Source organism: Acromyrmex echinatior, chromosome 16, assembly GCF_024713525.1.
Source record: "Acromyrmex echinatior isolate Ae372 chromosome 16, ASM2471352v2, whole genome shotgun sequence".
Classification (NCBI taxonomy): Eukaryota; Metazoa; Arthropoda; class Insecta; order Hymenoptera; family Formicidae; genus Acromyrmex; species Acromyrmex echinatior.
The window spans coordinates 1,436,045-1,454,013 of NC_141867.1; the positions used below are offsets into that span (position 1 = coordinate 1,436,045).

Here is a 17,969-nt window from a genome sequence, read left to right on the forward strand (position 1 = left end):
AATTTTCTCATTCATTATCACTTGAATTATAGAATTATAGAATCGTAGGAAAATAAAAAATTTGATACTTTGCTTGATTTAATTAAAAAATAATAAAAATACTATTTTATGTTATACTGTATGCTAACGTGTGAAAAATATCACGTCGCGAAACATGTTTTCAAGAGAGCATGTGCGTTTACGCACGATATTATCCAGTAAACTTGCTCGTTACGTTTCGCACGTCATTACAACGACGAGTACAAGCATTGTTGACTGCATGCATTCATGCTTGTGCATCGTTACGTATTGCATTTGTTACGTATTGGTATAATATCTTTATTGGTCATGTTCGATTTTGAACGTGCCAAGTTGCCAAAATTAGATAGACTTTCAGATTGTTGCATCCCCTAAATCTGCGACAAATATTTGGAAAAATATAAAACGTCACTTAATTTAGACTACTTCAGAGTATATCCAAACTTGAAAAAAATCGACGCTAGACGTCTCAAAACGTATCCTTGTAAGAAAGAAAAAAAAGATAGTATCTCACGGCAGTGCCTCTGTCTCCCTTACACTTTGTCTTTTACTCTTTGTTTTTTTCTTTACTCTCCTCAAATAATAACACGCGGAAGATTCCGACTGGCGAGCATTCTTCGATCACCCGCAAAATTTGTTCACCGATTCGCAATTGTTTCTTATCGATCGATGTCTATTCTGCGAATACATAAAAATATATGAAATAGGTAAAAATTCATTGTCCAAATTCATGTACAGAGTTGAGTGTAAAAATTGACAACTTTACAATTTATCATATATCATTTTAAATCATTCAGATATATTAATGAACAATAATTAATACAATTATTTGTTGAACAAAATTGAATTAAATGAAAATTTAATTCACGGAAACGTATTAAACCGAAGATATATTAAAAAAGATAAGCGAATGTATGGCTGAAAAATTAACAAGTGTTGACTTTCGAAAATGTGAATACATAGATCAATATAAGTTTCGATATACTGTTTTGAAATTAAACTTGAGATTACACAGATTTTATCTCATGTAGTATGTTTGTGTTATCGGTATTGAGTAAACTTAATTTACGACACGCGATTTCAATAAGCTGTATTTATAAACGCATGTCATATACAGTCAATTATTATTAATTAAGAACTAAACATATATTCGGTAATCGATTAAACGGTAAAGAGCGATAAAGTAGAATTTCGAGACACTAAAGGAGCCCGGCCTCTTTCCCAGAGACAGCCCTGAACTTTTTAGCGGATCGATAATAGCCAGTGTCCAGTCTGCGAAGGAAATCAATATGTCGTCCTGCGGCTCCGAACGACAGAGCTCCTCCGCAACGTCGGATTGGTGCCTGGTGACCATTATCACACAATCGCAAACAATCGAGAGCGCTTCGACACGCGTGTCGTATGTCGCTTAATTCGAACGAACATGTCAAGTCGCGTGCTGCAACGGGGGGAGGAGAAAGAATCACAATGGTCGTAAAATCGACGACCTTGAATTGGAGTTGTCATCCAGGATGGATGACCACGCGGTCGATGAACATTACATGACGCGAGGAGAGCGAAATTATAATAAAGATAAAAGTAAAAAAAAAGAGAGACGTAATGTCGTTGTTATAACGCTATAATGTCGCATTGCGGACGATCGGCACTTTTATCTGCACCGTTTGAAGAGGATTCGGGCGAAGGAGAATTCGATTCTTAATGCATGACAATTTGCACAACAATTTACAAGGTAAATTGTGTTATCCGGGGAACATTGGAGCGTGTAAGAAATATGTAACGAAGATGACTTCTAAATAAAACGTTCTTAGGTAGGAAAAATCGCTTTGCTGTCGTACTCTAAGAGATTAGTTGTGACTTTTTTACAATATAAATAATTTTTCATAATATTTAAATAAGATTTAAAAGAAAGAAACTCGAGCAAATTGTAAGCGTTTACGAAAGAATGATAAAATCGGCGTCCTTGGCGCAGCGAAGCGCAACAAACTCGGGAAGCATATAGGAATATTAATGCACTGATGTAATATACTCTTTTTATCCCAGTTTCGGTTTTAAAATATTGACTTAGTTCAAATTATATTTTCGCAAATTATCCGCGACGTCAAAGCGTCTCGACGTTGTTCTTAACTGAAGAGAGATTCGCAAGAGAGCCGAAAAATAAAGATAACAGACATGTACTAGATAAATAAAACTCGACACGTTGCGCGGCAATCGATCTAACTGTATAAACAAACATACAGAAATTAATAAGGGTATTGCCAATTTTATTAACATCGAAGACTGTCAGCTACCTGCTAGACTTTTCAATGTTTACACAAACACATACCTAAACAATACTAAAGATTAATTGATGAACGATCGTTGTATAAAAATATCTTTCTTATTTTTTTTACATTTCTCATTTTATTTTTTTAGATTAATATTTTTGTAGTCAACAAATGCTGAAAGAAATCTATTTAAAAGAAAATAAAATTATTTAAATATAGATATTATCTATAGTTCTCAAAATAACAAAGTCTCATCGAATTTTAGTAGCAGGTATTTTAGGACAATTACCACATCAATAGAATTGGATATCTTTGAACGTTTAGGAAAAATATGAAATCACACGCGTTATCCTCTATGAGTAGGAAAATCTTTGTTTGGTCCAGAATTGCAACATTTGATATTTTGCATGGTCTGAAAATAAAACCGCGACACAAAGAACAGGCAGCGCGCGAATAACGTTCCCTCCTTCGTACAGTCTCGCTTTTCCATCGCTTTTTTGCGTCTACATTTTCCATCGTATTTATCTGTCGGTCGCATCTCGCCGAGGTACGTGCATTATGGATGGCTCGCGTGTCCTCAACCCCTCTTTTCCTATTCTATATGTTCCATTCTGTTCTCTTTGTTCCACGTGTTTCCAGACCGGCGCGTCCAGATGGCAATTTCCAATCTCAATTACCCCCCTCAATTACCCCGTCACTGTTTCCCTTGCACTGAATGACAAGCATGAGGAAATTTCATCAAATGCAGAATCATCAACAAGTTATCGCGAAAGACATAATAAAATAAAAGTCATGGGTGTGGACTTATCTTTTTTTTTGTTACTACTTTTTATTGCGAAGTTTTTCATATTTGCATAATACATAAGAAATATCGGGATGTATGACTAAACGGTTATTCAGTGACGTTGATAGTAAAAATATTTTTAAATATCAAGGGAACGTTTATGAATTGTTGATATGCCGTGCCATCTACATGGACGAGAAAATATCTTTGCACATCGCACATTCTCGCGGGAATTGATATAATTGATAGGAACGTATTGAATGTTTCGATCCTGTGAAAAATTACAAGTGCTGCGGGAAAAGATACGTTTTATAACGAATATCTGAAAATATCTTTCACGATTACGATATTCTTAATATAAATATGTTTAATTTATATTAAGAATCTCGTAATATTTATTTAAGCAGATATAATGATAAAACATAAAATTTTATCCAAGATATAAAATCAAATTTGACAGACATTAATTATTTTTAAAATCTGACATTTATCTATATCAAGATTTATTATAATTTGAAGAGATACAATGTAGGTTACAAGCTTTCCCTTAAACGTATCTACGCATTTAATCAGATCACAGTGCGGCATCGTACGAACTGGTATTATTGTTCCGATGAATTTTATTGGAAGTCATATTCGTTATAATTTCGTATAGGCCTAGTAATAAAAGATAGACCACTAATTGATCGGCGCGTTTCGCGTCGATCGATTTCATCGCATCAACGATAAAAAAAACAATGGAGGCGTAGCGGGCACGCTAATTGCACATCATCGATTTATTTTATACATGATGACGTGGATAGTCGCAAACGTTACAGATCAAGTTAAAAAAAAATACCGATAGTTTTTCAACGCTTAACTTCCAATAATTACTTACGAATAATTTATGTCCATAGCTAAAAGCTTCTTCCAAATCGAATCTCACGATCGTAAAAGAAAAATATTGTTTAACCTTTACAAGACGGAGAAAAAAACTACGATAGTGAAACAATGTCATGTTTTGAGGCAAGGAATGCGATGAAATACTAAATTATAACAAATCCTACTCGAGCAGTCAAGTTTTAAAAATAGCTTTCTTTAAAGGTTAACACCACTGACGATATTCCGCCAGAATTGTTTAAAAAGGCCAATTTTCTAATTAGTTCCCTATCCTTGTTTTAATGAAGATTTATTTTAATATTATCAGTATCATTAGAATTATGTGTATATTTTCAATAGAATATTCTGCAAACTGTATAGCTGCATTATCGACGTTTTTAGGCAGTTAATGTTTGAAACAAATTAATTTATTTTCCTGAAGAAAACTTAGTTCAAAATCTAATGCTTAAAGCATTTAATATTGAAGAATACAAATTCCTCAAATTAAATATAATAGAGATTTTTATTTCATTAAGAAATTTTTTTAATTCGAGAATGATTTTTAGAAGAATTTATTCATGCAGTGAAAAGGTGAAACAATATTCATTAAACGTTTCGTCGGCCCTTACTTTCTGTCCTTGAAACCTTCGTGTGGAAACAGGGCGGTCGGTTGGTTTTAATGGACGCATAATTTCTATAATAAAAAACCCACGATACAATGTATGACTTTTTACACGATCGATGTAATATACGAACAGACAAAAAACCGTAAATGCATAAGCCACATTATGGCGATTCCCGCGAGAATGGATGCGCACGCTTGTTGCCTTACAGCAATTTAAAAAAAATAGCGTCAGGATCGATAAAAATAAAGGCGATTCCGAGAAAAATTTTATCAGTCAAACAATACAAATGTACAAAAAAAAATACGATCGAGTAAGATGTGCGAAGCAACAAGATTTTTCTCTTGAATATAACCTAGAATATAATCTAGAATATAACATCAAAATAGAAATAACATTTTCAAATTTTAACTGTGTAGAACAGAAAATAACTCGCCATGTCTATATTTAGAATATCAATTTTTCAACATCACTGCCTCTAAACGTTGTTACACACAGTTAGAAAGGAAATGCATTTTTCAGCTAGTCCTAGCAATGAAATCATGTCGCGTCCTGGAATTTCCGCGTCTCTTTGTAAAACCCTAAGCAGAAAGGGCAACGAGGTGAGGGATACAAAATCGTCCTGCAATCAAGAAGAGACCCTATATCGTCCCTTCGTGACGGATCTAAGTAACCACCCTCGATTTCCGACGCAAAGTGGCAGCGTACCGCGATTAGAATCTCCCGACTTTTCTCTACATTACCACACAACTTAATGATATACTATACGAGGGGGTGAATGGTAGCGACAGGGGTTGTTCAATCAACCCCATTAATTTGTGCTACGACCCTCATGGGCGATTGTTAACGGTGAGGACGATGAAGCGGAAGCGCCCGTTAGCGAAGCGGAAATCATCAAAAACATCTTGCACGATACGTTACGACACGAAGGATCCATAATCTACTAACCGACATTTCTTTTTTTTCTTTCTACATCCATGAGAATGTATTAATCGATAGACTATTGATCTTCGTAAGGTTCAATTTGTGTTATCAAAGGTTCTAAATATATTGTCTTTCAAAAATTACGTGAAATATGTAGAATAAATACAGAACTTTATATATGATTTCTAATGGAGTTGGCAATTTTATGACACGAAAAAAGCTCTGTGTGTTGCTGGAATATCTAAAAATTTAAATAGATTCAGACCTGAAAAAAGGAGGAGTTAAAAAAAGATTTCTGTCCCTTTCAAAAAAATGTAAATAAAAGGAATAATATTATTTATAGATTTTGACTTGGACACGATAAAATTATTAAAAAGTTCGTGACGTTTGGAGTACACTTCAAAAATTGAACACGAACATAGTGTATTTATCAAAATTTCTATATTCTTGCTTAATTTTCGAGGTGTTTCCCAAACACTATGAACTAATAACTTTATTAATATCCAGGAAATCAAGATTTACAAAAAATACTAATCCTCTTAGGTTTTTGGACAGAAATCGGCCTCTTTTTAGCATCCTCCTTCGTTGACTCATCAAAATAATTATGTAGGAAATTCAAGCATGATGAGCAGTGTTACAAAAGTTCTAACATTCCAGCAATGTTGCAACAAGTTTCGACACTGGCAACCAGCTTGAGATTGTTCTATGTAATTATTTTAAATAGTCCAACAAAATTTATTTTCAGATCTGTATCTAGCTAAATTTTTAGATGCTTCAGGAAAATCATTCTGTTCGTATTCAGCTGAAACTTTTCTTTTTTTTAATCAAATATTTTTGGAGACGTTAAACCCTACACGAACGCGAAATTAATTTCGTTACTTTCAAGAGAGGAATACAGTTGGCCAGAGCGAACAGTTGAATAAAAAAAAACGACGCTTTATAGAAAATCACGTTTTATAGATTTTCGAATTAACGATAATCCATCTTCCATTTCGCTCTCGAGTGTACATAGGACAAGGTACATCGGTCAGATCGTAATCTCTCGCTATCGTAATCATCTCCTTCCGTATATACATATATTCTCGGGCGATTAAGTATGTCACGGAATACGACGTGGTCGGTTTTACACGCGTGTGAATGCATCAACGGCACGTGGTGATCCGCGACCGTCCACGGTGGTGCGTATGCGTTTCCGCATCGCATGCGAGTGCACGTAGCTTACGCGTGTGTATGTGCGTGTATGTGAACGTGCTATCGCATATTCGTAAAGCCACCTGCGCACTGTGTACGCGCATGTGTGCATGGGCGCAAATGTATATATACATGACGTGCCGATGCGCAGTGCACGGATTGTGTGGGCGCCGGCGCCGTGGATAATCCAATGGGATGATCTGCCAATCCTTGGAAAGCAGACCGGACCAATGGTGACTGCGAAAGGGTGGTGCCACGACGACTTAATTGTTCTCGGTAACGCGTCGGCAGATCCGCCAAAAATACGATTCGGTATACGTACGAATTAAGAAATGAGATACACATGCTCGCGAAGAAGGAAGATTCTTTATTCTACTTGGTGAAAACAGGAAAATGTCCGATTTAGAATTACACGCACGACTGATAAAGTAACACGCGATAATTGTAAGGTTTATGCTATTGCTAGTATTATAAACCGATCATTGACTTTTTTTCAAAATAGAAAAAGTGCACGTTAAATAGTGCGAATTAAATAGCCAACTGAATCGGACAGATTCTTCGAAGTTAAATTGCGTGCGAAGTTAAATTCGATGAAAATATACTATGTACTTTTACTGTGTTACACTCGTATACAGCGAGATAGAGACGACAGATATCAGACATCATTAGACGAAGAAAATTTATTTCCTAACCGCGTCATTCGAAAATATAATTTATATCTGTTTCGAAGTGACAGCTCTAAAATTTCGAGAGATCATCCGGAATCGCGCCGTTCCAAAATTTCGAGATGCAAATTTAAATGCGGCCTCAATGTATTTATGTAAATGCGATACAGAACGTTCGCTGCTGTCTCGTAGTGCGATGTTACGGCTTGCGTCAGAAGAGCGACGACGACAGGTGGATAGGAGTCGCGGTAATGAAAATAGAAATGGACCTTTAACACCCTGCATCGTTTCATCTTTCCGAAAGAAATGAACGTAGATCTTATTCCCGCCAACGACGCGTGAGACGGAAATGAAATACCGAAGTGGTACTGCGACGTTAGAATCGACTGTTTCAAAGAACGTGAGTCAACGCTTTTACGAATGAGTCAGAAAAAGTACACTTTTTCCTAAGACAGCATTGTATATAATAAAAGTTACGTGGCTAGCAACACGGTGACATATGAAGCATTTCATTTTTTTTTCTTGCTTTGATGTATAGATATCGTTGAATGTATATAGGTCAAATTAGAGAGAAGTAGCGTAACAGTCGATAAATGCATACGTAAGTGTATCTCAAATAGCGTTTTTTAAAGAGATAATTATTCAGTTTGAAAAAGAAAGTTTTGAGCAAAGTTTAAAATTTATCGATATTCTCGCGAAAAAGAAAAATCGAAGTAGGAAGTATTTCATCCCAGCCAAAGAGTTGAGTCACCTCTCTTAATTCAGACTTGATTTTCGGTTTATGTGTAACGAATGGGTAGCAGCGTGAGCGGAAGTGAATGTGCGGGAGCATAAATAAGCGTAGATTTTTTAACACGGCTCGATATATCGTCTTCGTAAGGACGGCCTTAAATCGCGTTAGAATCTTCTCGATAGGGCCTTCGAGCGATGGCAGCTTACAGTTAAAGAGAAGCTGACATGAGGGACAGGTGGTGCTAAATAAAGACTGGACCGTCGCCAGCACGGCTGCAAGATGGCCGGTCGAGACGTTCGGCGTCGTCGCTCTTCGGCGTCGTCGTCGTCGTTGTCGTCGTCGTCGTCGTCGTCGGCGGCATTCGCTTACGACACAAATTTACCAGCACCGTTGGACGGAACCGTCTCTGACGTCTGCCACGACGTCCGGACTGGTGTTGAATTTCACGTTTCCACCTACATTTCGCTAATTTGAGGACGCGCGACGCGAAGCGAACCATGCATCTACGCCTATGCGTGACGCCGACAACGACGTTTTTGCCAATAACGCGTGTCGACGTGCTAAATGCGAATTTTCGGGCGATACAGTTCGCGAATGTTCTCCCGTGACGAAAAATTTCGCCATTGTTAGCGAACCACAGAGTTGCGTTGCATTGTATTTATTATTGCACGCAAACGTGACGTCAATAAGATTTCGTCGATAAAGATAATTTCAATTTAATGATAAAGAGCTATTTTTAAATCCGTCCAAAAATATAATTTTTATTTTATTTTATTGTAATGTATTGTATGCATTTATGCAATTTTAATTGTTTTACGTTATAAATGCGACGCGCTTTTAAATGAAATGAAACTAATTGACTTTGTTAGAGAATCTAATAATTCGAATCCATAATTTCTACTACGCGAGAGTCGATTGGCCTTTGCATGGGGCTTCACTGGATCGCACAAAAAACGAACCCCCTTCTGTATATTCACGTTTCTTTCATGTGATTGCGACACGTTTCTTCGCGAGATGAGGAAAGTCAAGACCCCTCCGCGATCTTTTATTAAGACGCGATAAAAAAGGGAGTTTCAGAAGTTACTCCGTGAAAAAAAATTATCACGAAAAGGAGTCAATAAGGAGTCAAATTACGAGCATTTCTGCTGAAATATTCACTTTTTCTTGTAATTGCGAAAATAAAAAATTGATAATTTTGGGGAGTTATTGTTGCCTATCATTGATACAAACGATAAATATCCGATAATTAACACGGAGTAAAAAAAAAAAGATTTTCGACGCCATATTCCATTTCGCTCATAAAACTATAAATATATATATATATATATATATATATATATATATATATATATATATATATATATACCGTGTTATTTGAAAGTCCAAAAACCACCCACGTACAACACCAAAAAATACAACACCAATAGCGACACCAAGTGTAGTGTAAGCCTTCACCACACACACAAGGTTATTAATATTATAGTGGTTAGCGGATCCTATACAGTTTCGATGGGCATCCATATATTTCGTGAAAGACACTTCGAACCACCTTATCGCATTCCAAGGAGGAATATATCTATCTCGCGTCGTCTCTATCCCGAACTTTAAATTGATGTGTTAGCTTAACAAAAATAATTTCGTTGAATCGATCTTCTCGTCTATTTCGAGTATGTGCGAATTTTTCGACCATACGTCGCGACATGATATTGCCCAGTTGAATTTTTGTTCATTTATATCACAAATAGAATTAGAATGAAGGGACAGCGAGTTGTTATAAGCGGAATTTCTTTGAGAGACCATCTCAATTGTTACAATCGAGTATATTTTTTACGTTCTCCACATTTCGATGAAATTTTCGTGCGGCATTGAAGAATCCGTCGGGCCAAACGAGGTGAACCGCGATAGAATCGATCGTCGCGCGATCAAAAATTAAAACGTCGTTCGTGTCTCGGTGCCGGTCGATTTCCGGCGGAGAGCCCAGAAGAAGAGAATCTCGTAGAGTCTTCGCAAAATCGCGGCTGCGTTTCTCTTTATTCAACCGAATTCTAACGTCTCTTCATCATTCGGCTCTCGGCTGCACTCGGCTTCCATCTATCCATTTCTCGTTCTCGCGTTCTTCACGAAAAGCGTTTTAAGCGAGCGGACGAGGCACGAGAAGTCTGCATGGTCTATGTACGCCGAAAGACTAAATATTTATAAGCAATGGCTGGACGGTTCGTTGGCGGATCAGATACGCTTCTTCCTTGGCTTGCGTTAATTTAACGAAGAAACCTTCTATTTTATAATTTATACGGCTCTTTATGCCATTCACATTCATATTTCATGTCATGGTTCTTTAATTCTAAAAAGGAAACAATGCAGCCGGATTGATGAAATACATTTATAGGAATCAGTTTAGCTACAAAGATTCGTTAAAGTGTTTTATAATACCTCGTTCGTTTCGACTAAAAAAATAAATGACTCAACGCGAAAGGAAACATTGCGAAAATTCGAAGTATCTAAAATTGGAAGATGTTTTATAACCTCGTTTCGTTTAATATTCCCGCCACCATAGGCAAACCAAGAGAGTAATCATATTAAATATAATAAATGAAATGTAATATACACATGAGAATAAAAATAAAAAAACGAATTGCCATAAAATATTATTATGAAAATAAAAGTACTAAAGTGAAGAAAAAAGATTATATTTAAAAGATTGCATAAGAAAAGAATCGCTCATCGGTAAGAATAAACGAATAATAATATATTCTCGTTAATTTCTAATTGTTGAACTTATTAATTTCAATGATAAAAAATTAATTCACCGAGAAAGTTACGCCGAAATAGATTTTATTTTTATTTTTTACTAACCAATGTACTGTTCAATATAAATTGAACATAATATCATTTTTTTTTTATTGTAAGACTTATTTTTTTCTAATGCATAAAAGAGAAAAATTTATTATAAAAAACTTGCAGTTTCTCTCGATGTTTCAAAATTTTTAAAGACTTTAAAATGATTTCTTGAATTATTTTAGATATATTCTGAGAATATTTTTTTAGGCTGATCCTCCCCCGAGCGTTATCCCTTGTATTCTTTTTCTGTTTCTGTTTACAATAAAGATAAAATTCGCCCACCAGTCTAAATAACAGACTAGAACATTTCGATTTTATTTTATACGAGCAGTAATGTCGAACCGAAGAGGTATCTGTACTGCGATTATTATTGCTACGATTATCATTATTAATACTATGTTTATTAAGAAAAAGAGTGTGAAGAGTGTAAAGATATAATATTAAAAAAAACTAACACCAAAAATAACAAACAATCGCAAATCTCTCAGCAACCGCAATCATTATCATCACTTCACGTCAGTTTCACTAAGAAAGAAACAAGAAAAAAAACACAGTCAAAAAAGTACGTTAGGAGAAGAAGAACAGGCCGATCCCCGGAAGATCTTCACTATGTACTTCATGGAAAGAAATTCGTAGGTACTCATACGTGTAGATTTTTGATACGTGTGCGTGTGCCGCTCTCTCTCATTCCCTTTCTCTCTCTCTCTCTTTCTCTCTTTCTCTCTCTCTTTCACCGATCGCTAATACGTTTGCCCTTTTTTCTCTTTCTTTTTTCGTGTCTTTGTCTCTCTTTCGCGTTAATATGGGGTCCTTAGAATGGCCCTTGGCCGTCTCAAGGATCTCGGAAAGAGAACTCTCTGCCCGTCTCCTTACGCGCGCGCGTCAGGATGCTGAAACGTCATATATATGGTGTCTTTAAAAAAAAAGCTCGTAAAATTAGTCGACCATGCGATCCCGTTAAGCGAGTGCCTTCTTGGCTCTTAAACGTTGCATTACCGACTATTAATTGCCGTCCCATCTCCGATATTCCCGAGAAATTCTTGCGTAAAATTAAATAACTCGTGTGCTCGCTGCAAGAATGGATTTCAAAAACTATTCCCATCATAAAACACAAAAAAATGCTCCATTTTATTTCCCATTTATAGCGATTAGCAAATTTAAATAATGGCTGCGAAAATGATCAATTGTTTTGCAATTTGACTGGTCTATTTGATAACTGAACGAGCGCTCGAGAAAGCGAAAAATTACGCGCGAAAACGATTTCATTGACTTGCAGCGAATAAATTTGATAGCCATCGACTATGAACAATTACGAGGATTTATGACTGACTTAGGCTATTTTTGATCTAGCTACAGTTATACGACATATACGTTCTTAATATTCCTCGACAAAGCACATAAATGTAGACTCACCCGTATTGTCCGGGAAGTACTGCTGGGTAGCCAGCCCGGATGCCTGCAGTGAACGGGAATGCTAGAATCACAAATATAATTGATGAATCTCAGTTATTATTAATTTTAGACTTCTTTATTAATGTACTTGAAATACTTAATATATTTAAATATTCTCTTGCTAAGTGTCAAAAAATTTAACAATTCCTTTTTTGTATCTTGTCTGAAACGCGAAATTTTTCTTAAAATAATATAACTTTGCTATTAAATGTAGAAATAGATAATAAATTAATGTAATAATTATCATTTCAATTTTATAGAGATATATCTCAACATTCTTTTTAAAAGATAATCAAAATTAATTAGAGAATTTATCAATTAAAAATGTATAATGGTTTAAGAGCATTCTCTATTTTTTTAGCCATTAGATTTTGAAACAAAATATAAAAAATTGTTTTTATTGATATTACATTTAAGCATAATTCATATGTTCTAGAATTTTATTTCACACAAAGTTCATGGAAAGAATAGTAAAAATAATTCATATTTTTAGTTAGAAATCTGTGTCATATCTTCCAGTAAAGTCATGTTTCATTCATTGATATAATCAATATAGAGCTAATGTTCCTTTAGTCTTGTCGGATCAATATATATAATATGAAATTATTATTACAAAAATAACGGACGTGATATCTTTTAGAGGAATAATCGAGCAAACGTAAATTCGCATGATTTATTATGAATTAGAAATCTATGTTCTTTGTGTTGATGACTGAACAAATCGTCCGATTATAAAAATTCAACATCAGTTCGCAGACATTTGTATATTTTTTTTCATTATTTTCTATAACCGAAAACTTCTATTAATAATTATTTAATAATTGTTGTGTCCTATGTTACTACCGTCAGTAGAAATAATATCAGTAGAAATAAATAGTATAAAAGCAAACATATAAGTGTACGTAAAACATGCGCACGAACCTACGTACTGATGGTTCAATGGCATGCTTGCTATCTGAGAGTGCATGTAATAAACTTGAAATGGCCATGCAATCGAATATATCACGATGACCTATCAAGAATGTTCCGTTCTTCCTTGTTGTTAACACAATATAACTTTTCTGAAGCTGTTGATATATTTTTAGAAATTCAATATAATTGATAAAGTTTCGTCCTCTTCTCGTTTTAAAATTTTATATATCAAACAGTTTTGGCAATTATAAAAAAAAAAATTAAAACAGAAGATGTGTAGAATACCTAAATTTTAAAAGTAATTGAAAAATTTAAAAAATTTTCATCTATAAGAAATTAAAAATAGCTATTCTTTGTTCTTGTTTTATTAAGTAATAATGATCAGAATTTTTATCGAATTTGTATCAGAAATTTCTTTTCATGAAAGAACCAGAATTCTTTCAGCTATATTGAAATTCTAAAAATGGAATGAAAAATATAGAAATGAATATAAATGTAGAAAGTAATTTGCAGTATTGAAAGTAAATTGCAAATGTAATAATGTGCATTGGCAGCTAAAACTTGACTTTAAAACGAGTTTCTCACTCAGCGTTAAACTAGAGATAATTCTTGTATCAGAAAAAAAGAAAGCCAGACAAGACCGGCACTCGGGTTAACGCAAATTTAGACTCAGGCCTCGAAGCCATGCTGGCTCAAAGCCACCAAGAGAGTTCGAGAGAGAGTGATTCAGGGGACACTTCACTATTTGGCTGCTCGTCATTCGTTCTTTTTGTTTCATAGTTATATAGTATAGTTTACTTGTATAATTGTTGTTTGTCTCAAGATTATCTGTTAGATAAAACTTCGAAGCATGCCAAATCATTTTCATTTTAAATATTACACAATCTATATTTATCATAATTAACGTTGAAAATAAATCACGTTAATTAAATGTCTCCTTTGACTTATGTTATACATGATATTACCGATAATTATTAAATGATGACAGAATTCTTATCCTACATGTCCAAAATGCACGTCACGTATTATTACAACGAACGAAGTTTTAGATATCTGGCAATGTATTAATAGAGTATTAAAACTCGTGACTGTAATACGCAAATATCAAAAATACTAAATTCAATTGGCAAATGCTACCTAGTCTTGTAAATAAAATGTACTTACTCGTTTGCAAGTTACCTCTGGGCTTAGCTCCGAGAATGGCTAAATTGACGTTTGCTTTGCGACCATCAATAATGGGATTGGGATCTTTGCATGCCCTTTCTGCCGCTGGTCTGTCTCCCATAATTACCTACGCATAGATTATATTTATTCTTCGATTAATCGAAAATATCGATACCTGAATATGTATTTTCTACGTACTCTACAAATCATTATATTCGAATAGATGATATCACTACTTAAAACTTTTATTTTCTATTCAGCAAATATCTTGAAAAGCAAAACAACTATTTTTATTCTCACTTAATATACGGAACTTCTAATTTCCCTCTACGTCCATTTCTGCCAATATAGATTAACTTTAATTTCGATTTAACTTTATGTCTTTTATTTAGTTTATTTAGTATCTTTACTTGGTTTGATTTTTTTTTTCTGATTCTAAGAACTATAACGTTTTTTCTTAGAATCAGAAAAAAATAAAACCAAGTAAAGTTAATCTAAATTAGAGAAATGGACATTGGAGAGAGATTAAAGTTAGATAAAAATTACTTAGAAATACGGGAAAGCAGCAGGTAGCAAAGTATTATATAACATTAAGTCTCGTAAATGAAGAGATGAATAGGAATTTTAACAAAACTTAGAACCTGGATCTTAGGATTTTTTACTATATATTTATTCTAATTTGATTTAAAACATGGAAATAAATACCATCTTTTTGGATAAGTTGAAAGCATTGCTACGATATTAACGATATTAACGATATTATATTCCAAAGCTCTAATAAAAATATATTCGCGCATCAAAAACTCTTTTTAAGAAATTATAAAAAGATTTTTTTCATCACTTTCTTATTAGAAAAAAATATTAGAAAAAAATCTATTCTGTTTCTGTGGAAAATATTTTGAATACTTAAGAAGCTTACTGTCGATAAAATATTTTTTAATAAATTTATAAAAATAAAATATTTTTTTAATTAGTTATATTTAAATGATTTAATATTTCGTTACACATTTATTTAATAAATTCGAATTTTTTAATCAATTAATAAAGTAAAAAATGACTATAAAAATAAAAAGTCATAGCTCAACGTTAGTTTGTCCAGATCACAATATAATAAGAAAGTTCAATGAAATTTATTTCTATGTTATCAATATATCGCGCTGTAAAGAAACAGATACGAGAATTTATACGACGTTGATGATGCGCAAAGGTAAGGCTTATCTAATGCGGAAAAGCTAAGTTTATGTGCATATATAAAAATAGATTAAACATTTATTATAATTTCGTATAAAGTTATCATAATTAACCCACTTGAATAATAATTAATCGTATTGACTGGCTAATAGTCACTTTTTGCTTTTAATTCGAAAAACTACAACAGTTAATGCGAAATGGAAATCAAATTTATATGATACTTCGATTTTTATATCGAATATCACATTAAATCGAATATGCAATATACGAAAATGCAATATATTAATTACGTAATTACTTACGAAGCCATAGCCCCTGCTTTTGCCAGTCTGTCTGTCCGTAATGACGACCGCCTCCTCGATATCTCCGTAAACGTTGAAATGTTCCCTAAGACTCTTATCGGTAGTGTGATAGGGCAAGCCACCGACAAACAGCTTTGTCCATGTAGTGTCCTTTTGCTGTGGTGTAGTACCGGCAAGGGCCCCCAATCCTTGCACCAATTCGTCGGGTGCTGGGGCACTCACAGTACCTACAGCACCCACAGCGCCCACACCGAGACCCGCGGCACCCGGCATCAGCATCCTCCAAATTTTGGCGAGATCACCGCCGGACGGAACAACGACTTGCTCAATCTTGACACGTTCTTTGATACCTCGGTCAACGTTAATAACGCCACAAGCCGTGCAGCATTTAGACACGGAATACTCCCTATTCTGAAAGCAGAAAAAGTCCATATTAAAAGAAAAGGAAAAGATATAAATTTGATTTTAATAATTAACTCGAAATCGATTGTTTTAAGCATAAATTCTTCAATAAGAGTAAAATTATTAGGTGTTGGAATTAATTCGTAGCGTTTTACAAGTGATGGGAAGTACTTTCATTAATGTATTTTTTAATGCTCATGTGAAATAAATAACATTCTTTCATTAAAAAACGCTACGAATTAATTCCAACACCTAATAAAATTTAGAACAAAATTTATATAGAAAATAGTTAATGATACAATAGATACGGTTTATATTGAGAATTTAAAGAGAAATAGTAAAATTTTATTTTATTTAAAAAATATTTTTATAATACAATTTTGCATAATTTTAGAAATTTTAATCATGGTTAATTTGATTAAAAGGATTAATCTAAAGCTCTTATTCTTTGTTAAAAACAAATTAATGTTTATAAGTTTTTTATAATTTTAAAATGTTTATCACTTCATGAAGCCTTTATGTAGTAGTAGAAACTCGTTTTAAAGAGAACAAAATATTTTGACTGAAATCGATATTATGTATTTTCGTCTCTACACTTCAAAGAGAGTATTCTAGATTTAAGTACTGCACGAGAACGATTTTACTTTTTTTCATTTCTTGTATAAAATAGATATAACAGAATGTCTCATTTTATAAAGATTGATACTTATACTTTATTATTTGTTATGCTTTGAGAAAAAATAATGAGAAAATTTATAATAACTTAATTGAACAAATTTCATTAAAATAAAATGAACTAATTAAGGCTCAGAATTTAATAAAAAATTAGAGAAAAAAAATAAAAGCCGTAATGAGCCAATGCAGACATAAGTACGTCAAAATAATAGTTTTTTAAAATTTCATATACATTAACTGATAAGTAAACGTTTCGATCACTTTTTTGATCTTGTATTTGTACTGAGGAAGACTAAAAAAGTTGACTAAAAAGATTGAAACGTTTAGCTACCAATTTATATATATATATATATATATATATATATATATATATAAAATAAGAATAATTAATTATTTTTGCACACTTGTATTGACTTTTATTTTTTTTAAATCTCTTTAATTATTAAAATGTTTAATTTCCAGTATTGGATGTTTTGAACGGAATAACGCATTATGTAATGCGTTAAAGCCTCTTTAAAATCAGTATAAGTGACATTCTCATTCGTTTTAATGATGCTTGGTCATTGTGCTCTCGGAGTAGTGTGTTTGTTACGGGAGGATTAATTTGTGTGTCGCGTTACTGTCTAATTCACCCGCGTCCAATTAAGGGGGCCGCACGCGTGCAGCTTAAAAACTCTGAAAAGATACAATTCTCACCCCTATGAGGGGTAAAAGAACCGTTGCACTTCGTCATGCAAACTCGATGCATGTATGTGTGCGAGTTTCGTGACAATTAGGTTTTAAGCATGCAACTAATCCGACATGCGTACTTAACGTGTACGCTATAATGATGTACATGTTTTGATACGTATATGTCAGTATGTATAGAACAATTGTAACAACGGTAAAAGAAGCGCTATTCACTTTTCTCGTGAAGAATTTTATTTCGATGATTTATAAAACGCTGCTCACTCACGTTGGCTTCAGTGAAAGG

At 33.8% G+C, this 17,969-nt stretch overlaps 1 protein-coding gene across 3 annotated transcripts in view; it reads right to left on the reverse strand.

Annotated features, from left to right (window-relative positions):
• Positions 1-17,969, reverse strand: part of LOC105145075 (RNA-binding protein 38) — a 33,520-nt gene that overhangs the window by 7,491 nt on the left and 8,060 nt on the right. For all 3 annotated transcript variants that reach the window (XM_011054413.2, XM_011054415.2, XM_011054414.2), the window contains exons 2-4: positions 15,920-16,330; positions 14,427-14,553; positions 12,312-12,372 (exon numbers count right to left, since the gene is read on the reverse strand). In XM_011054413.2, coding sequence (XP_011052715.1) covers positions 12,312-12,372; positions 14,427-14,553; positions 15,920-16,198 — 467 coding nt within the window. In that variant the 5' untranslated portion in view covers positions 16,199-16,330. The remainder of the gene's footprint in view (positions 1-12,311; positions 12,373-14,426; positions 14,554-15,919; positions 16,331-17,969) is intronic.